This window comes from Engystomops pustulosus, chromosome 9 (genome assembly GCF_040894005.1).
Source record: "Engystomops pustulosus chromosome 9, aEngPut4.maternal, whole genome shotgun sequence".
In the NCBI taxonomy this organism is placed as follows: domain Eukaryota; kingdom Metazoa; phylum Chordata; class Amphibia; order Anura; family Leptodactylidae; genus Engystomops; species Engystomops pustulosus.
Window position 1 is genome coordinate 24,006,919 of NC_092419.1, and position 26,627 is coordinate 24,033,545.

The 26,627-nt window shown below is 46.3% G+C and overlaps 1 protein-coding gene across 4 annotated transcripts in view; it reads right to left on the bottom strand.

Annotated features, from left to right (window-relative positions):
* Nucleotides 1–26,627, bottom strand: part of DIAPH2 (diaphanous related formin 2) — a 784,751-nt gene that overhangs the window by 543,445 nt on the left and 214,679 nt on the right. For all 4 annotated transcript variants that reach the window (XM_072125632.1, XM_072125631.1, XM_072125630.1 and 1 more), the window contains one exon: nucleotides 9,954–10,277. In XM_072125632.1, coding sequence (XP_071981733.1) covers nucleotides 9,954–10,277 — 324 coding nt within the window. The remainder of the gene's footprint in view (nucleotides 1–9,953; nucleotides 10,278–26,627) is intronic.

The following is a 26,627-nucleotide window of genomic DNA, read 5'->3' on the forward strand; positions in this document are numbered from 1 at the left end:
CTTTGAACGTGGCATGGTTGTTGGTGCCAGAAGGGCTGGTCTGAGTATTTCAGAAACTGCTGATCTACTGGGGTTTTCACGCACAACCATCTCTAGGGTTTACAGAGAATGGTCCGAAAAAGAAAAAACATCCAGTGAGCGGCAGTTCTGTGGGCGGAAATGCCTTGTTGATGCCAGAGGTCAGAGGAGAATAGGCAGACTGGTTCAAGCTGATAGAAAGGCAACAGTGACTCAAATCGCCACCCGTTACAACCAAGGTAGGCAGAAGAGCATCTCTGAACGCACAGTACGTCGAACTTTGAGGCAGATAGGCTACAGCAGCAGAAGACCACACCGGGTGCCACTCCTTTCAGCTAAGAACAGGAATCTGAGGCTACAATTTGCACAAGCTCATCGAAATTGGACAGTAGAAGATTGGAAAAACGTTGCCAGGTCTGATGAGTCTCGATTTCTGCTGCGACATTCGGATGGTAGGGTCAGAATTTGGCATCAACAACATGAAAGCATGGATCCATCCTGCCTTGTATCAACGGTTCAGGCTGGTGGTGGTGGTGTCATGGTGTGGGGAATATTTTCTTGGCACTCTTTGGGCCCCTTGGTACAACGCCACAGCCTACCTGAGTATTGTTGCTGACCATGTCCATCCCTTTATGACCACAATGTACCCTGTAACATCTGATGGCTACTTTCAGCAGGATAATGCGCCATGTCATAAAGCTGGAATCATCTCAGACTGGTTTCTTGAACATGACAATGAGGTCACTGTACTCAAATGGCCTCCACAGTCCCCAGATCTCAATCCAATAGAGCATCTTTGGGATGTGGTGGAACGGGAGATTCGCATCATGGATGTGCAGCCGACAGATCTGCGGCAACTGTGTGATGCCATCATGTCAATATGAACCAAAATCTCTGACGAGCTTCCAGCACCTTGTTGAATCTATGCCACAAAGAATTGAGGCAGTTCTGAAGGCAAAAGGGGGTTCAACCCATTACTAGCATGGTGTAGCTAATAAAGTGGCCGGTGAGTGTATATTTACTAACATGGTAACGCAGCCACCTCCCCTTCACATACATTGGGGCTCATTTACTTACCCGGTCCTGTCGCAATCCAACGGCGCGTTCTCCGACGAGGATTGAGGTCTTCTGTCGATTCACTAAGGTCGTGTGCCCGATGTCCACTAGGTGTGACTGGTGCGCCGAGGTCCGCCGGAGTTCACCATCCTGGTGCAGGTAACTGCGTGTCAAGCGACACATTTTTTACAAAAATACCTGCGTTTTTTCCGAATCCGTCAGGTTTTCCGACGGCCATGCCCCCGATTTCCGTCTCATGCAAGCCGGCGCAGATGTGACACAATCCGATCGCATGCGTCAAAAACCCAGGGCAATTCGGCGCAAACTGGTAATTTTCGGGAAACCCGACGAAAATGGTCCCTTAGTAAATGAGCCCCATTCCCTTTAGCTGATATAGATGCACAACATATACTTTTCCCAATTTGCAGTCCTCGCTACAAGGCAGGTAAATGGACCCTGACTACACAGATATCAGCCGCAGAGATGACGGGCGGCTTCATTACACACAACTTCCCTCCCCTCTCCGAGCCCTGGATACTGTTATTTCTATACAGAGTCAAATTATTTCTAATTTCTATTTCTAAGCCACTCATGTCTCATAAGTAAAAATTAATCTGTATATGTGGACATTCACCCTATAAACAAGCCCAGATAATGCGTCACGGTAGCCGGGCGGAGGCTTTGCAGGGAATGGAAGACACTATTGATTTCTTTCCCGTCTTGTGCTGCGGCGGCGGAGAGCACAGCCTGACATTTAATAACTGCTCCATAATTGTAGCGTTTAGAAGATCACTGCCAATAATTTCTTTAAGATGGGGGGAGGGGGTTTATAATCTATTTGGTATATAACGGTGGAGGGGACGATGAATTACAGTTAAACGTGATGTGCAGGGTAATTCTCGGGCCGGGAGCAATGTAAATCTGGATTTAACTGCGTTTATTGATTGAAGCAAAAGGTGGAATTTAGGAGATGACAAGTTGTGTGTCTCCAGTCCTACGAAGCAACATTCGGGGATGAATCCCTGATATTACAGTATTGGAAATTCCCAGCTTTTTATACAATATGGTGCTAACGTATGATGGAGAGTTGCACAAAGGGAACAGTTATGTGAATTGAAGCAGCTGGACCCCGATGCAAGTCTATACCAGGCCCCTGCTACATAGTGTTGGTGATAGTAAAGGACCCTCTGAGGCTTCTTGGCCGGGGTGTGACCACCTGACCAGATGTACGCTCCCTGTACTGGCTTGTGGCCCCTCTGCCTCCGGTTATGCCCCCTTCTCGAAGTCTGTCTCATTTTAAGGCTTAAGAAGTTTTCTGTCTTTGGTCCACCTGATGGTCATGTTTCTTGGCCGAGGTGGATGTTCGGCATCAATCGCATGGTTAAATGATGCTATTAGTATGTATTCCATTATTCATACTAACAGGAATCGGTATGATGTTCGGCTCCACCAAGCCACAGCTAGTATATATGGCCTAGACCATTTATATGGAAAATTCTTCTTAACCTGATTCATGACCTGAAGATTTTATGACGTCCACTCTACGTAGACTCCTTCATAGTATTGGCTTGTGCCACCATCCATTACCTGGTAGTCTGAAGAGATAACACATGATCTACCTGCAATGTCCATTTCACAATCAACCATGGAATATAATTGACTCAGAGTCCAGGTGGTCAAACATCAGTGACCTGGAGATCCGCTATGGTCTATGTGCCATGTCTAATCAAAAAAGACTCATGGTGGCTCTACATCCACTACCTGGTGATCTGAAGTGATAACACCTAAGATCTACCTGCAATGTAACATTAATACCATGGAATATGATTGACTCATAGTGCTGGTGGCCAAACATCATTCACCTGAAGGTCTGCTATGGTCTACTCCAGTGATTTTCAACCTTTTTTGAGCCACGGCACACTTTTTATTCTTAGAAAATCCTGGGGCACACCATCAACCAAAATAGCACAAAATGACACCCAAACAGTCATAAAAGGCCTCCCTTTACTAATTAAAAGGCCCTAGAGACCCCCCCCCCCTTTACTAATTAAAAGGCCCTAGAGGCCCCCCTTTACTAATTAAAAGGCCCTAGAGGCCTCCCTTTACTAATTAAAAGGCCCTAGAGGCCCCCCTTTACTAATTAAAAGGCCCTAGAGGCCCCCCTTTACTAATTAAAAGGCCCTAGAGGCCTCCCTTTACTAATTAAAAGGCCCTAGAGGCCCCCCTTTACTAATTAAAAGGCCCTAGAGGCCCCCCTTTACTAATTAAAAGGTCCTAGAGGCCCCCCTTTACTAATTAAAAGGCCCTAGAGGCCTCCCTTTCCTAATTAAAAGGCCCTAGAGGCCCCCCTTTATGTCTTCTTCCGTGTACCTTCACTCCTAATGGCGATCCACCCACCTTCTGTAGCTCCTGCACCGCGCGCCTCTGGTCACGTGACTTATGCGACCTGGCGTCAGGTCGCGTCAGTCACCTGACATGGGCTGCGCGGTGCAGGAGCTACACAAGATGGGCGGATCACCGACGCGGGGCTTGTAGGTAAGTATGGGGGCCGAAACATGGGGGCGCGGCGGCAGCGCTACACAGGGGCACCATAGTTCGGGGAACTCAACCATGTGTCGCGGCACACTAGTATGCCACGGCACACAGGTTGAAAATCACTGGTCTACTCAATAGGTATCATGGTAACTCTACATCCACTACCCGGTGATCTGAAGGGATAACACCCATGATCCATCTACACTGTCCATTTAATAGAGGAACCATGGAATATTATTGACTCATGGAACTGGTGGCTCAACATCCATTACATGGTGGTCCAAAGGAATAATGTTCTCACTTTGCAATGTCCTCTCAGTAGACACGCCACAAGATATTATTCATTTATGGCAGCAGTGGCACAACTTCCATTCCCTCAAGGCTCAAAAGGACAATGCCCATGATCTTCAATGTTCATTTTAATAAAATAGTATAGACTCATAGTCTGGGTGGTCAAGCATCAACTACCTGGAGGTCCTCTAGGGTCTACCTGCAATGTAAGTTCAATAGAGACTTGAGGAGGCTGAACATCCCGTACCTGGTGATGGTGAACACCTTGAATGGGTAAATCATCTAATAATTGGTGGACCTCATTGCACGTTGTTGACCTTGTATGATGATACCACCAATCTTTTAACCTAACAACATATGACTCATTCTTTTGTGTCCTTTATGAGACATGGGGGGTCATTTTCTAAGGGCCCGAATCGCGTTTTTTCGTCGGGTTGCCCGAAAATTACCAATGTGCGCTGAATTGCCCCGGGTTTTTGGCGCACGGGATCGGATTGTGTCGCATCGGCACCGGCATGCACGCGAGGGAAATCGAGGGCGTGGCCGTTGGAATACCCGAAGGATTCGGAAAAACCACCGTATTTAAAAAAAATGTGTCGCTGGACACACACTTACCTGCACCCAGCCTAGCTTGGTGAACTTCAGTGAACTCCAATGGACTTCAGCGCAGCAGCGACACCTGGTGGACATTGGGCGCACTATCTTAGTGAATCGCCAGAAGACCCGAATCAGCGTTGGAGAACCCGCCGCTGGATCGCGAATGGACCGGGTAAGTAAATGTGCCCCAATGTGTTGCTTCCTGCAAATCTATTACTTATAGGGCAACCAACGTGGGTTCAGATCCTGTCTGCCCAATGGGCATAGATTAGGTGAAACGGGACTGGATGACCAGTAGTAGTTGACCCTCTGATCTATTTGCTTCACAACTCAAAAAGTTGTAAAAAAAATATAAGACGTACTTTCCCAGTCTTAACTTCATTTTCTATTACACTGAGTTACAGCTCGCAGCAAATACTCGGGACACATTTTTTTCCCTATGTTTACACATTTTCCATTCCCAAAGGACGAATGGCACTTGTTGTATTTAATGTTACACTTTGTAAAATTCTGCGGCGCTGAAGACGGGCTCTTGTCTACGTTTACTGTTCCCCGTCTAATGCTATGACAACCCCTCGGGGGGCCACAGCTAAATAATGACAATAAACAAATCCCACAGTCGGAGGAGAGATTTATTATTATTTTTTTTAAGGAAATAAAACTGGATAAAGTAGGTTGCGATTCTGAATTAATCTTGATTTTGTACAGTGTAAACTTTGGAGTTGTGCGCTCTGAATCCTAATGTAGCGCAGTAGAGGTGGAAGGAGGCTCTTAAAGGGGCAATACAGTTAAAGGGATTTTATATCCATCCACTGTAAGAGTGAAGAGGTTTATCCAATGAAATGATATTGATGAATTATCTGCAAGGTAAGTCATCAGGAACAGATTATTGGGACTTTGATACTCAGGAATCCATCCCATCAGTCGTTTCCCACCACCACATGGGATTGAAAGGAGCTGGAGATCTAACCGTATTCTTTACCTGAACTGCAGTTCCCCAGATTGACCACTATACAAAATCTGGTGACAAGTGTCAGACCTCATCAATATCATTTAAGCAAAGATTCATTTTTCCTGTTCTGTCCCTTTCAGCATGGAGAGAGGTTACTCACAGAGAATGGGCAGTGCCATTACCATACAAGGAACCGAAAGCGAAAGTGGTAACTGCAATCAATTTTGAATACGGGGGCCCTGTATTCATAGAGCAGTTATCGAGTGAAAGATCAGAAAATCAAAAGAACAAAAATAAATAAAACATCATTAAAAATGAATCACAAAATAAAAATCCTGGAGCTCCAATTAATTGGGTTCTAACAATTTTGGAAGAATTTGGGTTCCAGGCAGGTAATAAAATAAAAGAAAAGAGCAAAGCGAAAAGACCGATCCTGGAATAGCTGTAGGAAGAACAAGACAGGGAAAGCATGTAAATGACATTGGAGAAGCCTCCGCAGGATTAAGCAATGGAAAGAGACAATGGCCATTTATTAAAGCTCATGCATCAGTTTTCTGTTGGACTTTGCACCTTCTTTTCAGCGTAAACTGCTTGTACATGTATTTTTGAAGTGTCTGCGCTGCACTATACCTGACACATTACCCAAATTCTGCACTGAAGGGCGCGCTCCGATGATCAGTCAGACCGTGCGCCACATTTATCACGCAGAGTTCAACAGAATTGTGTTGCACGCCCCATGGAAAAGGTGCACAAAAAAAGGGGTGCACTCTGTCGGAGCAGTGCAGGGGCGCCAAATTTATGAAGAACGTGCGCCACACAGGTAACTGCACATAACACAGACTGCACTAGTTTATGATAAACGTGGCTCATTGTCCTTGTTTGGTGGAATTAGTAAAAATGATTCGTTTGACTCGACCTTTGTACCCATTACAGACCCTTCTATTGCTGATCAAATACAAAGATGTATTATCCCTGGAGAAGGAATTTATATGGAAACATAAGAGGGGAGAGGCGGCCACCAAGGACTCTCACATGTGGCTCAACATCAGCCATCGGAAAGTTCTAGTTTGCATTCACGGGTGGCACATGCCCTGTTTACATGCGTCGTTACAATACAATAACCAGTATTTCCGTCATATACAAGGTGTAATTATCCAATATATGAAGGTTTGCTACTTTGTTGCAAACAATTACTGGAGACAACAAATTCTAAAATTGATGGCTTTAGAAAATGTGCGATAATGATCCAATCCGGCTCGGCTGAGGATGCATGTCCACTGAATGGAGAGAAGGGGTCCCAAACACCTCTGAAGGTGACAAAACTGAGTAAAGCGGAGTAAAAGACTGAGGCAGAATGAAATACAACATGTCCTTCCCTCAATGTCCCGGAGCTCTGCCCCGGAGGAGTCAGGAGGCCGCGTCGCACATTAGTTGGTCATTGGACAACCTCCATATAAATGCCACATCCTCAGTCCTCCAGTCACATTGTGCAGTTTAGGTGGAGGTTTTTCTTTACATCTTGTGTAGAAGCTTGTAGAAGTTTTTGATTTTAATACCTGTTCTGCCATTCGGATTTGTTTAACCCATGCACAGGCTGGACATGAGGGTGTATGCTATAGGCTCTGTATGTGTGTGATGATAGAGCATATTCTTTATACTGCATTCCTCAGGGATTTCAACACCTCTGCTTACAGTCAGTGAATGCAGATATATTTATAATCCACGTCATTATCTTCATGGTCCACAAGGCGATCCGAAGGGTGCATAGATTAGGGGGCGCACTTGTCCCCTCATGCCCTTGTACCCTGTGATATGAAGAGTGAGGGGTCCTGACGTGCGTCTTCTTTCCTATTAATGACATTGAAGACTTAAATTTACAGGATATGCAGAAAAGAATGCCTGGAACGTTGCAGAGTGAAAAGCGCTTACATAACAGAAATTCAGGCGGCTTGATAGACCGTCCGGCTGTCAGGATCAAGGGAAATGATCTGAAGAGCGGTTTATCTTGTCTCTGACATATAAATGAATAATGTTGTGCTTGGGGAGAGCTTTGGCACGAGGCACGATAAAAACATACAGTAAAAGGAGTATAAAAACCTCCAAGAGCCTGGAGGGAAGGGCCGAAGGAGCTCCGGATGTACCTGGACGCGGATGATGTCACCGGATGATGAAACAACCTGGAATGACGTCCATAATAACACTACATCGCTAAGATAGTCTGAGCCCAAAGCAAACTGAATAGCTTGTTATGCAGATTTACAGATTATGCAAATGAGTCCCAGGGGCTTTGGTCTCCATATGACTGAGGCTAATTTGCATAATTTTTAACGCTTTTTATCCTTAAAAACAAGGGCATAAAAATATGAAAGAAGATTCTACCAGAGGGGAACACACCAGTGTGTCAGTGTGCTGGGTGCACAATTCTTCATCCAGATTTAAGTAAAATACCACAGGGAATGGTCAAAATTCCAAGGCCAAGGTCACAGCACTGGTGCAAGATGGAAACCAGGATGAGGACTGGCCTGAAATTTTGGCAACATGTCCTAAAAAAAGAGAAGGGGCTTCTTTGGTTGCTCCTGGGTGGTCCCTGAGGTGGAGTCTATGGACTTTTAACCAATCTAAAGTTATTTAAGGACTAGTCAAGATCCACCTTAAATCCTCTGCTCATTTAGAAGGCAGAATTGGACCCTTGCACTGGTTCCCAGTGGAATAATCCCAAAGCTGGAGGCCACAAGAGGGTCAACTTCATCACCTAAATCTCAAAATCTTTTGTGTCGTAGACCTGTACAAATATATAGATCGGCTCCAGTATATGGGACCAGACCCAAATTTCGGTCCCAGTATCCAATATATTTTCTACTATCTGCACCTATCCTATGGCTACCAAGGGAATTGCAAAACGGTGCAGTTTGTGGTGAGAGTTCACGTTCTTCACCAAACCTGCGCTGGACAAACCCTCCCATAGGTCCCCAAACCAAACTATAAGAAATGTGCCACATTGTGCATTAGTCTGCAGCACATGATTGGACGGTGACTGATGTGGGGGGTCAGTAAGGATTTCAGCGGAGCCATCACCAGGGGATAAACCTTCAGCAGAAGCCTAAATCTCATGTTAAATACTTTCGACCCTTCAGTAGTGACTTCAGCGCTCGACGCCTGACAACTTTCCTCTTTTCTCTCGTTGTCTGTGCGGATGAGACAAGTGGAGCTCCTCTGACGAGCCGCTGCGGCACCTTGGGACGGATTGTTAACGTTTATTAATAATTATTTTGGCAGGTGACTCAGTGAATTCTCCTGCAGAAAGTAGAAGTGACAAAATTATCTCTGATACACGCGACGTCCTGTTATTGATGGGACGTCCAATCTCTCAGAGATAAAGGAAAAAAAAACATCAGACGATTATCTTCCTGGGACGCCATCCTCGTTTTGTACACCAGGTCCTCATCTTATACTGCACGGGAAAGACAACGCTTGTTCTATCGACATCTGCTCCTCTCGATTATACGAATCATCATCCAATCCTGTATATATGGGCACAGCACAGTACTACTACTCCTATCCTGTATATATGGGCACAGCACAGTACTACTACTCCTATCCTGTATATATGGGCACAGCACAGTACTACTACTCCTATCCTGTATATATGGGCACAGCACAGTACTACTACTCCTATCCTGTATATATGGGCACAGCACAGTACTACTACTCCTATCCTGTATATAAGGGCACATCACAGTACTACTACTCCTATCCTGTATATATGGGTACAGCACAGTACTACTACTCCTATCCTGTGTATATGGGTACAGTACAGTACTACTACTCATATCCTGTTTATATGGGTACAGCACAGTACTACTACTCCTATCCTGTATATATGGGTACAGTACAGTACTACTACTCCTATCCTGTATATATAAACAGGCGGGCATACATCGGTGCTGCAGAGAGGACATGTCCTATCTTTCTACGAGCTACGGAGCGGTACCGTACAACGTCGTGAGGCCATAGAAGTGTATACGTCTTTATACGTCTGACGTATATACATCCCCCATACGTTCATTCATGTTCATGTACGTGAATGTAGCCTAAGACAGGAAAATGTGATATTTTTGGGAAATAAGAGATAAAAGTTCTCTTTAAAAAAAAATTATATGTTTTGAGTGATTCATTTTAGCGAATTTACGGATAAGTTTTGCCAAATTGGTGACAGACGATGGAGCACATTCCCATAATGCTGGTAGCAGTGAGCAGTGATTGATGGTCTCCATGTCATCTCCTGAGATGTTCTCGGATACTTAGTGGATACAAGGATAAAATGATCAATGGTGAATCTCACGGAGACGCGATAATGAGGACACTAATGCACAATCTTATAGTGTAATAATGTAATCATCTTCATTTAGTACATTCAGACCTTACAAAATCCTGAGCTCCCATTTATCATCAGATGTTCTCCCTCGGATCTTACCCTAGACTACAAGCATATCAGAGATCTTACCTTGGACCAGTTGATCCTCTTCATTGTCGTTTCCGGTTTGAAATCCTTCTTCGGTTTCATTCCGAAAGGCAAAACTACAGGTGGGGGAACCGCACGTTGTATCCCTCCAAATGGTGGTGGTGGTGGTGCGCCCCCAAATAGAGGGGGAGGAGGAGGAGCTCCAGGAAGAGGAGGAGGTGGGGGAGGACCCCCACCAGGAAGAGGGGGTGGAGGTGGAGGACCACCTATTCCGCTGCCAAAGGGTGGTGGTGGCGGTGGTGGAGGCGGTGGTGCTAGAGGCCCTGGTGCTGGAGGTGGTGCTGGTCCTGCTAGTGGCTTAACACCCTGAAAGTCAATGCAAACATAGAACAATGTTAATAGTATGACATTCACTATAGAGAAAATCTAATTGATGTAGGACCCAAGATCAGTTTCCAGTTGTATATTTTGGGGGTGTAGGGAGGTCCTTCTAAACCTCGTGGCTCAGCGTTGAATTATCTTCTCTTGGGATTTGAGTTCTAGGAGACTGTAAAAAAACATACAAAAATGAAACAATCCACATATTGGTGCAGATTTATCAAGCTGTCTAAAAGTCATATATTCTTAGTTGCCCCATGACAACCAACCAATCACAGCTCCCCTGTAAAATATTCATGAGCACTGGTAAAATGAAAGCTGAGCTGTAATTGATTGCCATGGGAAACTAAGAATATTCTGCCTTTTTTAGACAGCTTGATAAATCTGCACCAATATGTGGATTCTTTAATGGCAGGAGATCATACTTAAAGGGGTTCTCCACTATTCTACACATAAAGAAGGGAAGGGTAGTAGTTGTAGGACAGGACTAGCACTTTTCCATCTTCACTCCCCTTTTCCCCTCATTATCTTCCAGATTTTGTTACATTGTCACACTGCAAAATGGCTGCTCCCTGTCTCTAGGCAACAGCAACGCTTTAACATCTGCCAAGGAAACGTTCCGAAAAAAAATTGGGGGAAAATGTAACAAAAATCTTGTTCTGCTTTGAAGGCATTTAGCTCCCGCAGAACACAACCCTATTAACCGTGGAAAATCTACGGTCAATCAACAGTAAATGGCGCATCGTTTCTATTAACGGCAGCGACGCCGCGTCTGGAGAAAGATTTGGGCTCGAAAATACAAAAACCCCGATGCAGATTACAGAGAAAATCATCCAGATCTGCAGAATCTCACAAACCGCAGATGAGTTCTCATTTTACATTTGGATGTTCCTGGCAATAGCAGAAAGGGAATATAATTGCCGGAGCCTAAATTATCATCACAAATCTGTCATGTTCATATTATCGCGGCTGCACAAAATCCATCTGCTAAAATCAGGACCAAACGCCAGAATGAACGCAGAACCGACCGTATTCACTCGAATATCAGGGACAGGAAGGTTACATGCAGGTTCTCCAGAAGATTCTCACAACCTTCACCAACTCTATCTCTCTGTATCCTCTACAAGGCTTCATTCCTCCACTTCCAGCACAATTGGGCATTGTTCACCATCCCTAGCAATCAGTATCATTACAGGGGGTACACAAAATATTCTGACCCCTTTAAAGTTTTCACTCTTTTTCATTGTTTTCATTGTAGACAATTGGTAAGATCAAAAAAGTTTTTTCCCTTATTAATGTGCCCTCTGCCCCCGAATAATGTGCCCTCTGACCCCCCACTAAAAACTCTACCCCCCATAATGTGTACTCTCCCCTGCCCCAGTAATGCGCACCCTGCCTCCCCAGTAATGCGCACTCTGCCGCCCTCCCAAGCAATGAGCACTCTGCTCCCCCAGTAATGCGCACCCTGCCTCCCCAGTAATGCGCACCCTGCCGCCCCAGTAATGCGCACCCTTCCGCCCCAGTAATGCGCACCCTGCCGCCCCAGTAATGCGCACTCTGCCGTCTCAGTAATGCGCACCCTGCCATCCCAGTAATGCGCACCCTGCCGCCCCAGTAATGCGCACCCTGCCTCCCCAGTAATGCGCACCCTGCCTCCCCAGTAATGCGCACTCTGCCGCCCCCCCAAGTAATGTGCACTCTGCTCCCCCAGTAATGCGCAACCTGCCTCCCCAGTAATGCGCACCCTGCCGCCCCAGTAATGCGCACCCTGACGCCCCAGTAATGCGCACCCTGACGCCCCAGTAATGCGCACTCTGCCGTCCCAGTAATGCGCACTCTGCCGCCCCAGTAATGCGCACCCTGCCGCCCCTGTAATGCGCACCCTGCCGCCCCAGTAATGTGCACCCTGCCGCCCCAGTAATGCGCACCCTGCCGCCCCCCAGTAATGCGCACTCTGCCGCCCCCCAGTAATGTGCACCCTGCTCCCCCAGTAATGCGCACTCTGCCACCCCCCCCCAAGTAATGTGCACTCTGCTCCCCCAGTAATGCGCACCCTGCCTCCCCAGTAATGTGCACCCTGCCGCCCCAGTAATGCGCACTCTGCCGCCCTCCCAAGCAATGGGCACTCTGCTCCCCCAGTAATGCGCACCCTGCCTCCCCAGTAATGCGCACCCTGCCGCCCCAGTAATGCGCACCCTTCTGCCCCAGTAATGCGCACCCTGCCGCCCCAGTAATGCGCACTCTGCCGTCTCAGTAATGCGCACCCTGCCATCCCAGTAATGCGCACCCTGCCGCCCCAGTAATGCGCACCCTGCCTCCCCAGTAATGCGCACCCTGCCTCCCCAGTAATGCGCACTCTGCCGCCCCCCCAAGTAATGTGCACTCTGCTCCCCCAGTAATGCGCAACCTGCCTCCCCAGTAATGCGCACCCTGCCGCCCCAGTAATGCGCACCCTGCCGCCCCAGTAATGCGCACCCTGCCGCCCCAGTAATGCGCACTCTGCCGTCCCAGTAATGCGCACCCTGCCGCCCCAGTAATGCGCACCCTGCCGTCCCAGTAATGCGCACCCTGCCGCCCCAGTAATGCGCACTCTGCCGCCCCAGTAATGCGCACTCTGCCATCCCAGCAATGTGCACTCTGCCGTCCCAGAAATGCGCACTCTGCCGCCCCAGTAATGCGCACCCTGCCGCCCCAGTAATGCGCACCCTGCCGCCCCAGTAATGTGCACCCTGCCGCCCCAGTAATGCGCACTCTGCTGCCCCCCAGTAATGGGCACCCTGCTCCCCCAGTAATGCGCACTCTGCCACCCCCCCCAAGTAATGTGCACTCTGCTCCCCCAGTAATGCGCACCCTGCCTCCACAGTAATGCGCACCCTGCCTCCCCAGTAATGCGCACTCTGCCGCCCCAGTAATGCGCACCCTGCCGCCCCAGTAATGCGCACCCTGCCGCCCCCAAGTAATGTGCACCCTGCTCCCCCAGTAATGTGCACCCTGCTCCCCCAGTAATGCGCACTCTGCCGCCCCCCCAAGTAATGTGCACTCTGCTCCCCCAGTAATGCGCACCCTGCCTCCCCAGTAATGCGCACCCTGCCGCCCCAGTAATGCGCACCCTTCTGCCCCAGTAATGCGCACCCTGCCGCCCCAGTAATGCGCACTCTGCCGTCTCAGTAATGCGCACCCTGCCATCCCAGTAATGCGCACCCTGCCGCCCCAGTAATGCGCACCCTGCCTCCCCAGTAATGCGCACCCTGCCTCCCCAGTAATGCGCACTCTGCCGCCCCCCCAAGTAATGTGCACTCTGCTCCCCCAGTAATGCGCAACCTGCCTCCCCAGTAATGCGCACCCTGCCGCCCCAGTAATGCGCACCCTGCCGCCCCAGTAATGCGCACCCTGCCGCCCCAGTAATGCGCACTCTGCCGTCCCAGTAATGCGCACCCTGCCGCCCCAGTAATGCGCACCCTGCCGTCCCAGTAATGCGCACCCTGCCGCCCCAGTAATGCGCACTCTGCCGCCCCAGTAATGCGCACTCTGCCATCCCAGCAATGTGCACTCTGCCGTCCCAGAAATGCGCACTCTGCCGCCCCAGTAATGCGCACCCTGCCGCCCCAGTAATGCGCACCCTGCCGCCCCAGTAATGTGCACCCTGCCGCCCCAGTAATGCGCACTCTGCTGCCCCCCAGTAATGGGCACCCTGCTCCCCCAGTAATGCGCACTCTGCCACCCCCCCCAAGTAATGTGCACTCTGCTCCCCCAGTAATGCGCACCCTGCCTCCACAGTAATGCGCACCCTGCCTCCCCAGTAATGCGCACTCTGCCGCCCCAGTAATGCGCACCCTGCCGCCCCAGTAATGCGCACCCTGCCGCCCCCAAGTAATGTGCACCCTGCTCCCCCAGTAATGTGCACCCTGCTCCCCCAGTAATGCGCACTCTGCCGCCCCCCCAAGTAATGTGCACTCTGCTCCCCCAGTAATGCGCAACCTGCCTCCCCATTAATGCGCACCCTGCCGCCCCAGTAATGCGCACCCTGCCGCCCCAGTAATGCGCACCCTGCCGCCCCAGTAATGCGCACCCTGCCGCCCCAGTAATGCGCACTCTGCCGTCCCAGTAATGCGCACCCTGCCGCCCCAGTAATGCGCATCCTGCCGTCCCAGTAATGCGCACCCTGCCGCCCCAGTAATGCGCACTCTGCCGCCCCAGTAATGCGCACTCTGCCATCCCAGCAATGTGCACTCTGCCATCCCAGAAATGCGCACTCTGCCGCCCCAGTAATGCGCACCCTGCCGCCCCAGTAATGCGCACCCTGCCGCCCCAGTAATGTGCACCCTGCCGCCCCAGTAATGCGCACTCTGCTGCCCCCCAGTAATGGGCACCCTGCTCCCCCAGTAATGCGCACTCTGCCACCCCCCCCAAGTAATGTGCACTCTGCTCCCCCAGTAATGCGCACCCTGCCTCCACAGTAATGCGCACCCTGCCTCCCCAGTAATGCGCACTCTGCCGCCCCAGTAATGCGCACCCTGCCGCCCCAGTAATGCGCACCCTGCCGCCCCCAAGTAATGTGCACCCTGCTCCCCCAGTAATGTGCACCCTGCTCCCCCAGTAATGTGCACCCTGCTCCCCCAGTAATGTGCACCCTGCTCCCCCAGTAATGTGCACCCTGCTCCCCCAGTAATGTGCACTCTGCTCCCCCTGTAATGTGCACTCTGCTCCCCCAGTAATGTGCACTCTGCCACCTCAGTAATGTGCACTCTGCCACCTCAGTAATGTGCACTCTGCTCCCCCAGTAATGTGCACTCTGCTCCCCCAGTAATGTGCACCCTGCTCCCCCAGTAATGTGCACTCTGCTCCCCCAGTAATGTGCACTCTGCTCCCCCAGTAATGTGCACTCTGCTCCCCCAGTAATGTGCACTCTGCCACCTCAGTAATGTGCACTCTGCCACCTCAGTAATGTGCACTCTGCCACCTCAGTAATGTGCACTCTGCCACCTCAGTAATGTGCACTCTGCCACCTCAGTAATGTGCACTCTGCCACCTCAGTAATGTGCACTCTGCCACCTCAGTGATGTGCACTCTGTTCCCCCAGTAATGTGCACTCTGCTCCCCCAGAAATTAGCCCCCTTGCTGTGACACTAATATGTAACATTTGTCCATTCTAATCATCCTTGAGATGGTTCTTCTCCTTCATTAGAGCCCATCTGTGTTTAATTAAACTAATTTGACTTGATTAGGAAAGGCACCCACCTGTCTATATAAGACCTCACAGCTCACAGTGCATGTCAGAGCACATGAGAATCATGTGGTCTGAAGAACTGCCCAAGGAGTTTAGAGACAGAATTGTGGCAAGGCTCAGATCTGGCCAAGGTTACAAAAGAATTTATGCAATACTCAAGGTTCCTAAGAGTACAGAGGCCTCCAATCCTTAAATGGAAGAAGTATGGGAAATTAGGAAATGACTTTTTTTTATCCTATCAACTGGCTGCAATTAAACAAATAGAAAATGTAAAGGGGTCTGAATATGTTCTGTACCCACTGTAGTTTCCTCAACAAATATACTAATTAGGATTTATACTGTGAGTTGGGTGGTCCTAAACTGGATAGTCGCACATAGTTAAGAGTTGGTAGAGATAGTGGAAGGTTAGGTTCCCTGCTTGGGAATGGTCGGGGAGGAAAAACTCAATCTGCGCCGGAATCATTGGGGGTGGGAGGACAACTAAGGGTGCAAAGAGTTGGGGTTGGTGGAGGTGGTGTATGGTGCATTTTAAAGGGGATTTTGTAGACACCTTATTAATGCATAGAAGTATCTGTGACCACATATACATTAACGGTGAGCGGATGACGCCGATATTATCCATGTCGGGAACTCGTCAGAGACTCATTAAAAACAGCGACTTCATTGCCTGTAATTTAGACGCTGTGGACACAAGTATTGGGTGAGAGGAGCCGTCGCACAGGTCTTACCGTAAGAGGAGATGACCCTTTAAGGCCGAGTGATGGAACCGAAACTGCAGACGTGACTGTGTCCATCCATCTCCTGACTCCCAGGATCCATTCATCTCCTGTGACTTCTTACAGGAAAACGTGCAGCCATAGGGGCAGAGCGATACATTACAGATCTATATATAGCGATGAAAACTCATCGATTCTGGGGAATTAACTAAAACCGTGTATAGGGAGCGGCGCACCAGGATGATCTATCACACTTATCTCTCTGCACCTACCGGTTCTGCCTCGTGTTCTGCTGGACTGTGCACAGAGGACTCTGGAGGAACTAAAGGTCCCAGCATAACCACATCCCTATAGATCTGATTGGTGGATGTACTGTAGGTCACAAAGAGAAACTGTCCATACAGGAGGGTCCATACAGACTGCAGCCAGTGTTATTGTCCCTGAGTTGTGTAATCAGACCTCACACTGATTGCATTGTGCTCTCTGCAGCCAGTGCTATACTATGCATTGTCCATGTAGAATTGTGTAATCAGACCTCACACTGCTTTGCTCTGTGCTCTCTGCAGCCAGCGCTATGCTATGCATTGTCCACATAGAAATGTATAATCAGACCTCACACAGCTGTGTTCTGTGCTTTCTGCATCCAATGTTATGTATTGTCCTTGGACAGATGTGTTATCAGACCTCACACTGCTGTGCTCTGTGCTCTCTGCAGCCAGTGTTATGTATTGTCCTTGGAGAGATGTGTAATCAGACCTCACACTGCTTTGCTCTGTGCTCTCTGCAGCCAGTGCTATGCTATGCATTGTCCACGTAGAAATGTATAATCAGACCTCACACAGCTGTGTTCTGTGCTTTCTGCATCCAATGTTATGTATTGTCCTTGGACAGATGTGTTATCAGACCTCACACTGCTGTGCTCTGTGCTGCCTGTGGTATTTATTGTCCCTGAGATTTGTAATCAGACCTTTGTGTATGTTGTTTGTTGCAGCAGGACTGTGAAAAATGGATTTATATTCCAAAATTGTAGCTTCTCCAAGTGCAACTGGTGCATGTTCTCACACTGCTGTGCTATGTGCTCATTGCAGACAGACAATGTTATGTATTGTCCCTGGTGAGATGTTTAATTAGACCCTGTTGTTAAAAATGAATATTATTTTTATATTATAGGATTGTAGCTTCTCCAAGTGCACTGGAGGTAGGTCCTCACACTGCTGTGCTCTTACCTCTTTGCACTGAGCTGCTCTACAGCCTCCCCACACTGAATTAAAGCTGATGCAGATTTTTTTTCAAATACTAAAGCTGACACTAAAAGCTGATGTGAGGGGAAGGATCAGCTGTATCCACAGAGCAAAGAGCACAGCAGTGTGAGTGTGCCAGTTCTATGTATTTGACCATGTATGATGGTATTATTTATGTTGGATGGTGAAATATGTATATACTCTGTATATGTATGAACTATTATTACTGGTAATGTATAGTATTCAGTCTTATTCACATGATGTATGTAGATACTGTAGGGATGTATTGTATGGGCACGAGATGGTGGTCGTATGTATCCATTATATTACCGTACTATGTAGATACTCTGGGGAAGTATTATATGGGCATGTTATTCTTGGCACTATATGGTAGTATTACATATTCAATGTATCACAGTACTCTTCGGGAGTGTGATGTGGGCGATGTATGATGTGCTCCGGACTATCGAGCAGTATACATCATCTCTGGATAGATATAGGGAACCGGCAGTGTACATAGTCACCGAATATAGGAATACGGCGCCATGACTGTATTTTAGACTGTAGAGGGGATCCGTATTTAGTTATTGGGTTCAATTCACACAAGGTTATTAAAACCCACTTATACACCCACTTTTGCCACATGCCGTGGCGTCCACAGGGGGATAGGGGAACCCCCTGAGGACGCCACGGCATGTGGCGAAAGTGGGTGTATAAGTGGGTTTTAATTCAGACAGCTGGGCAACCTAGGGTGAAACATAATCAAACAGAAACTTAGCTAGCTAGCGGCAGTATTGACTATCCAGACTACTAGACAGTAGTAACAGTAGTAGTAACAGTAGTAACACTGGAGGGCTAGACCTGTTATTCCAAGGGCAGTATAACATATAAGTGAGTTTTAATAACCTAGTGTGAATTGAACCCAATAAATAAATACGGATCCCCTCTACAGTCTAAGGCTACATTCCCACTGCCGTGAGCCCGCCGCACCGTAGCACGCCGGACACACGGCAGCGCGGGGAGAGGAGGAGGAGGAGGTGAGCGCAGCTCACCCCCGCCCCTCTCCATAGCGATGTGTGGCCACGGCGCCGTAATACGGGAAAAGATAGGACATGTCCTATCTTTTTCCGGGCTACGGAGCGGTACGGTGCCGCACGTGTGCTGCACCGTACCGCTCCCGTAGGGCGCCGCTAGCCCATAGAAGTGTATGGGGGACGTATATCGGCCGCATATACATCGGCCGTAAATACGTCCCCCATACTGTAGTGTGAATGCAACCTAAAATACAGTCATGGCACCGTATTCCAATATTCAGTGACTATGTACACTGCCGGTTCCCTATATCTATCCGGAGATGATGTATACTGCTCGATAGTCCTGATCACCCCACTATGGTGAAAGCTGCTGTCCTCTGCCCTCTGTAAAATGTTGTGTTACTGTACTCTGTAGTGTAATAGTAGCGGAGCAGCGCGGCTACATCCCATATATATGAAGAATTGGATGTACAATGGGACCATCTCCTTGTATTTACACCCGGATTCAGACAGTGACTGAACGCTGGAAATAAAATTCTCCTTAGTAGATGATCCCGATGTATAATTTAAATCCTGTGATCGAGCTTCTGTGCGGCGGCTTCCTGGCATTGCTCGGGGCCGAGGGGGATCGATACGAAATTGCTGCTGATTAGATCTTTACCTACAAGCTCCATAGAAGACCAGTTATTGTTTGCATTAACAGCGGCCGAGACGCTAATGACAGCAATAAAATCGCTTATATTTTTTAAAATTCTTTCCAATTTCAAGAAAGTTTGTTTACGTGGATGCGGTCGTCTGGACTCTGTGATGAGTCCTAGAAATCATCAGCGGCCATCGATCGCCAGCACCAGGGGTCAGAGAGGGGATCGGTCTGTGGAAGGAGACGACTGCTCCTAATGGACTGATCATCACCAAATCTACAGGATGAGAAGCAAAACAAACCCCCAGGTGGAAGATATAACCTTTCCTGCAGACAGAGGGGACGAGCGGCCAACGAAGGAGAAGAATTCTAACTTTTTATTTACTACAGATTAAAACAGAAACAAGACAACAATCTGAAGTTCACAAGTCACTGAAGGAAAAGAAAATAGAGAATGCAAGTGCAAAGATTAACTTTCTCCTTATTATGTGATTTAATGTAGTTACATCAGAATACAATAAGAGAACAAGAGCAGAACTACTATAATACTGCCCTCTATGTACAGGAATATAACTACTATAATACTGTCCCCTATGTACAAGAATATATCTACTATAATACTGCCCCCTATGTACAAGAATATATCTACTATAATACTGCCCCCTATGTACAAGAATATAACTACTATAATACTGTCCCCTATGTACAAGAATATAACTACTATAATACTGCCCCCTATGTACAAGAATATAACTACTATAATACTCCTCCCTATGTACAAGAATATAACTACTATAATACTGCCCCCTATGTACAAGAATATAACTACTATAATACTGCCCCTATGTACAAGAATATAACTACTATAATACTGCCCCCTATGTACAAGAATATAACTACTATAATACTGCCCCCTATGTACAAGAATATAACTACTATAATACTACCCCCTATGTACAAGAATATAACTACTATAATACTGCCCCTATGTACAAGAATATAACTACTATAATACTGCCCCCTATGTACAAGAATATAACTACTCTAATACTGCCCCCTATGTACAAGAATATAACTACTATAATCCTGCCCCCTATGTACAATAATATACTACTATAATCCTGCTCCCTATGTACAAGAATATAACTACCATAATACTGCCCCCTATGTACAGGAATATAACTACTATAATACTGCCCCCTATGTACAAGAATATAACTACTATAATACTGCCCCCTATGTACAAGAATATAACTACTATAATACTGCCCTCTATGTACAAGAATATAACTACTATAATACTGCCCCCTATGTAAAAGAATATATCTACTATAATACTGCCCCCTATGTACAAGAATATAACTACTATAATACTGCCCCTATGTACAAGAATATAACTACTATAATACTGCCCCCTATGTACAAGAATATAACTACTATAATACTGCCCCTATGTACAAGAATATAACTACTATAATACTGCCCCCTATGTACAAGAATATAACTACTATAATACTGCCCCCTATGTACAAGAATATAACTACTATAATACTGCCCCATATGTACAAGAATATAACTACTATAATACTGCCCCTATGTACAAGAATATAACTACTATAATACTGCCCCCTATGTACAAGAATATAACTACTATAATACTGCCCCCTATGTACAAGAATATAGCTACTATAATACTGCCCCCTATGTACAAGAATATAACTACTATAATACTCCCCCTATGTACAAGAATATAACTACTATAATACTGCCCCCTATGTACAAGAATATAGCTACTATAATACTGCCCCCTATGTACAAGAATATAACTACTATAATACTGCCCCCTATGTACAATAATATACTACTATAATCCTGCTCCCTATGTACAAGAATATAACTACCATAATACTGCCCCCTATGTACAAGACTATAACTACTATAATAATGCCCCCTATGTACAAGTATATATCTACTATAATACTGCCCCCTATGTACAAGACTATAACTACTATAATACTGCCCCCTATGTACAGGAATATTACTACTATAATACTGCCCCCTATGTACAGGAATATAACTACTAGAATACTGCCCCCTATGTACAGGAATATAACTACTATAATACTGCCCCCTATGTACAAGAATATAACTACTATAATACTGCCCCCTATGTACAGGAATATAACTACTACTACAGAATGGGGAGACCAGACCTGCTTCCCAAAGTATCAAATATTCCAGTATAGATTATGACACCCAGTCCACTGCCTTAGAAAACTAGAAGAGATGTAACCTATTGTACCCCATGAAAAGAGGAGAGACACTAAATCAGAGAATTATCAGAAGTTTCTCCCTGTGTGATAAATGCGCCCCATTGTTTTGGTTATACAGCGGGCGCGCCGGGTGCGGTACGGCACAAGTGTCCTCGGAAACTTCCTAATTGTTTTGAGAGTTTGTTTCGCCCGATCACTTAGTGCCACTTCACTGGAAGCCGCGTAATTAGCGGCAAGTGATCCCGAACACGAGTGGATTACACCATCCCTACATCTGCGCCGCAGACACAACGGAGGAAGGAAAAGCGCAAGTTAATTAACTTATTAATAACAAATGAAGGGTTTCTGTCTCCTTCGGACGGGATGTGACTGTGTAGAAGCGCAAGGGTTTTTTAAATGAAAAATCAAAAAATTGCTAATTCTATAAATATTTGGAATAGATTTGGATGTGACCAGTGACGGCAGCGATTCCCAGATCCACAAACACTGGAATATTCATGGAATTATTCGCACTAATTATTTACTTAACAATTAAATCTCACTTTGTTATTTCATGGAGTTTAAAGGGAATGTCTGACATTGGGTAAATGACTTTTATTGTGGGTGTCAGGTGAGTTGGCGAGGGCTGTACTTACCATATATACCCGAGTATAAGCCGACCCAAGTATAAGCCGAGGCCCCTAATTTTACCACAAAAACCTGGTAAAACCTATATTTTTTACTCGGGTATAAGCAAAGTTTTGGTTTTCAGCACATTCTTTTGTGCTGAAAAACTAGGCTTATACTCGAGTTTATATGGTACCTTCTCCGGTGCTCCTGGATACAGTGCTGGGACAGGGACGGGTGGGTGTGCCAGTGGAGTGGATGTTGTCAGAGCCAAGCGTGCCGCTGTGGTAGGCAGCGAAAGGGGAGACTGGGAGTGCCGGAGAAGGTCAGTACAGCACCCCCCTAGCCCACCTCTAGATTCCCCTTTAAATGGAACCTGTCAGCAGTGTTGACCTTGTCGAATGAAGCCTCTTTGTTCTCAGTGTATGACTGGGCTTTCCTTTGCCAGTCGTTATACTCCCCACATCGGTGCCCAAGAGGCTCCGACTCCAGCCCGGGGTAGAACCGGTACCAGGAACCTGCTCTGGTCCAGTGTTAATATGGAAATGGGTTTTATAAAAGCTATTTACAAAAAACACTGCAGCTCCAGGAAAACTTTCCATGACCCACATTGTGGAGAACAGCTGGAAACAAATTCTGAAACTTTATCCCGACTGCGGCTGATTGCGGCGTTCAGCCTGTGACTGTGCGGCTGGTGGAGTGATGGACGGCGCAGGATCATCCGTTCTGGCGATTGTGCGGCCGTACGGGGAATGTAACATGAGGGGAAATTGTGTTTTTCACTCCAAGCAGCCGCTAAACACCTGCATTTTGCTACAATTTGCTAAAAATCCACAGGCGACATTTTCACGCCCCTGAGTTATATTTCGATTCTTGGCTCCTGAACTCAACAACTTATTTTGGACGCCCAAATGGAATAAGAGGATTGGAACGTTCTGTATCCATCTCACACGCGGAACGGTGTCCTGTGGTGCGGGAGAGAAATACTGGAGACAGAAGAACAAAAATCACAATTTAAAAAAGGATCAAAGTGTTTTGTTACAATTTTATAGATAAAAAACGGAAACTTTGGGGGTCATTTATCTTATCTCTGTTTTTTGGGGATTGTTTTTGGCCTTTTTTTCCCGTTTGCTTCTTTGGTAATTTATCAATCTCACTTTTTCCTTATGTTAAATGTTTTTTGTTTTTTTTCAGATTTCTTTGAGACATTTGTTACAATTTTATAGGTAAAAAACTGAAACTTTGGGGGTCATTTATCTTTGTTTTTTGGGGCTTGTTTTTGATTTTGGTCTTTTTTTCATCTGCTTCTTTAGTAATTTATTAATCTCCCCTTTTTATTGTGTTAAATGTTTTTCTTTTTTCAGATCACTTTTTGAGACATTTGTCACAAATGTCTCAAGTCACTTCTTTCCATTTTCAAAGTTTTCCTTAACTGGTCTGGGACGGCTTGCTGACTTTAGACATCTGCGGGCTGCAGGGAGCGGGACCCGGGGACTCTAGGGAGATGTGGTTCATTACTGCTTCTCCCTTCTCCGCTCCTCACATCATCGGGCTGAAGGAGCGTGATGCAAGGAGGAGAAGAGCCGGCACTGCTGGCGGCTCCATAGACTTAGCAGCCACATGACCACCAGGTCTAAAGGGGTTAAACAGAACTAATTAGAAAAAGTGAAAATGTCCCCCAGGGGTCTTTTATGACCTCATGGGGGACATATAAAGTAAAAAGGCACACACACAAAAAAAAAAAAATAAATAAATATATATATATTAATAAAAATACAATGACATATACCAAAAAAAAAACATTAAAAAATCCCCCGCTACACTACAAAAAGCATCGCCATAGTCGCCCCGTTTGCCCGTTTGTTACATATATCAAAACAACCAAAACAAAATAGGGAATTTATTAATAATGCTCATTTTGAGTGAATTTGAAAAATAAAAAAAAGTACTATAAATTACAAAAAAAGCCTTTTTGCCACTTTTAACCCCAAATAGAAATAAAAAAAAAATATTTAAACTTTTATTACCTTTTTAACTAGCTCTATGTAGCTACCACGTGATTAGAAATATGTTTATCAGGAGTTCTGCTGTACTTGATGAATTGTGCAGCATTTCTGCGCTTGTGGGGCATGTCTGCAGAGGCGGGGCATGTCTGCAGAGGCGGGGCATGTCTGCAGAGGCGGGGCATGTCTGCAAAGGTAAGGGAATGCCTGCAGAGTTGGGGCATGTCTGCGGAGGTTCGCAGCATTCGGTGGTACCATCAAGCCTGGGAATGTATTTTGAGGTTTTGGATCCATAATTCAGAACCCACCACCATATGGGCACCTTTTGGCGGGACATGTCTGTTGTGGTGTAGCATATCTGCCATGGCGGGGTATGTCTGTGGTGATGGATTAAGTCTGCGGAGGTGGGGCATACCTGCGGAGGTGGGGCATGGCTGCGGAGGTGGGGCATGGCTGCGGAGGTGGGGCATGGCTGCAGAGGTGGGGCATGGCTGCAGAGGTGGGGCATGGCCACAGAGGTGGGGCATGCATGCAGAGGTGGGGCATGCATGCAGAGGTGGGGCATGCCTGCAGAGGTGGGGCATGCATACAGAGGTGGGGCATGCATACAGAGGTGGGGCATGCATGCAGAGGTGGGGCATGCCTGCAGAGGTGGGGCATGCCTGCAGAGGTGGGGCATGTCTGCGGAGGTGGGGAATGCCTGCAGAGGTGGGGCATGTCTGCAGAGGTGGGGCATGTCTGCAGAGGTGGGGCATGTCTGCAGAGGTGACAGGTGTCTGGTCATCAAAAAAAAAAAATAAATCTATGGAATTGTATCTTATAGACTCCATGGTCTTCTACAATCTCCGTCTTTGGCCGATTTTCTTTGTGATTCTTCTCCAGAAAAAAAAAAAATAAATAAAATGTTATGAAAAGAAAATAAAAGGAAATCTCCAGGACCCGAGTCTGAGCGTCTCCGGACGTATTATTACACTTTTATTACCTCCAAGAACAGATAAAACTAAATACTTCCATCTCCTAATTAAAAGATAAGAAGATAAAGGCCGGAGAACGGGCGGGGGTTGGGGGCGCCGTTATTAAAACCATCCACTGCCGAATATTAAAGTTTGTACAGGAATTATTTCAAGGGTTTTTTTTTAGTTCATTAAAAATATATTATTTGCATTTCTAAAATTTTCCTTTGTGGATTATTTTATAGTTCATTTTGGATGGGAACCTCAGTGATCAGAAGAATTCGATAGGAACCGGGGGAAGGAAGGGCGGGGGGTGAGTGCAGCGCCACCACTGGGGAGATGAAGCATCGCACACTATGGAGCATCTGTATAATGTAGAGAGTAGACAGGAGATAGATACATAGATATGATATAGATTCTATAAATCTGATATATCTAGAGAGAGCAATACATATGTATATGGAAAGATTGGAGAGACACAGTCATGAAACAGATAGATAGATATGAGATAGATAGATAGATAGATAGATATGAGATAGATAGATAGATAGATAGATAGATAGATAGATAGATAGATAGATAGATAGATAGATAGATATGTGATAAATATGAGATAGATAGATAGATAGATAGATAGATAGATAGATAGATAGATAGATAGATATATATGAGATAGATATGAGATAGATATGAGATAGATAGATAGATAGATAGATAGATAGATAGATAGATAGATAGATATGAGATAGATAGATATGAGATAGATAGATATGAGATAGATAGATAGATATGAGATAGATATGATATAGATAGATGGATGGATGGATAGATAGATAGGAGATAGATAGATGGATATGAGATAGACAGATAGATAGATAGATAGATAGATAGATAGATAGATAGATAGATAGTTTAGATTGTGTATCACATAATGTATAGGAATCTGATAGTAAATATCCTCCTCCGCGCAGTAATTATGAGGCTGCATTTTCCTGGTTATTCTGAGTTTTAGAAGTTGCTGAATATCTGAAGGTCTGATCCATAAATGGAGATTCCTCCAGATGACGGATTACTAGATTAGGTCACATATTATTCCGCTTAACGATTCCCAGAAATACTAAACGCTCGTCCATCACGGAGCGACCACAGATTTTAGGAGCCGCCACATCCGGCTCAGTAATGACACAGAGTTAATGATGAGAATGGAGCAGAAATGCTGCAGAGATGCAGGTGCTGCTGCGGCTGCTGCGGATGTGTGACACATTAGACTTCTCCAGCGGCTCGTGTTACCAGTCTGGGATGGCGGCAGGTCCGTGGCTCCACCGAGTCCAGAGCCGCCGCCGCTCATTAAACGCTAATGCATTCAGGATTATTGTAATGTGATTTACGGAGCAACTTTCTGATTGTTCACAAGTTCTTTAGGGTTTAGGTTACAACAAGGAAACGCGATGACTGCAGTGGGGGATCCTGTATTGTGCTGGTCTATGGACTGGAGCCGCAACTGCTAAAAGGGACTTTCTTAAAGGAATATTCCAGGATTTCCACATTTCCTTATAATACAGGGATCCAGCAACCCACACTCCCACCAATCACACGTCACAGAGCTGCAGTCCCTTCAGTCTCCCGGGTGCTGGAGCCAAACTAT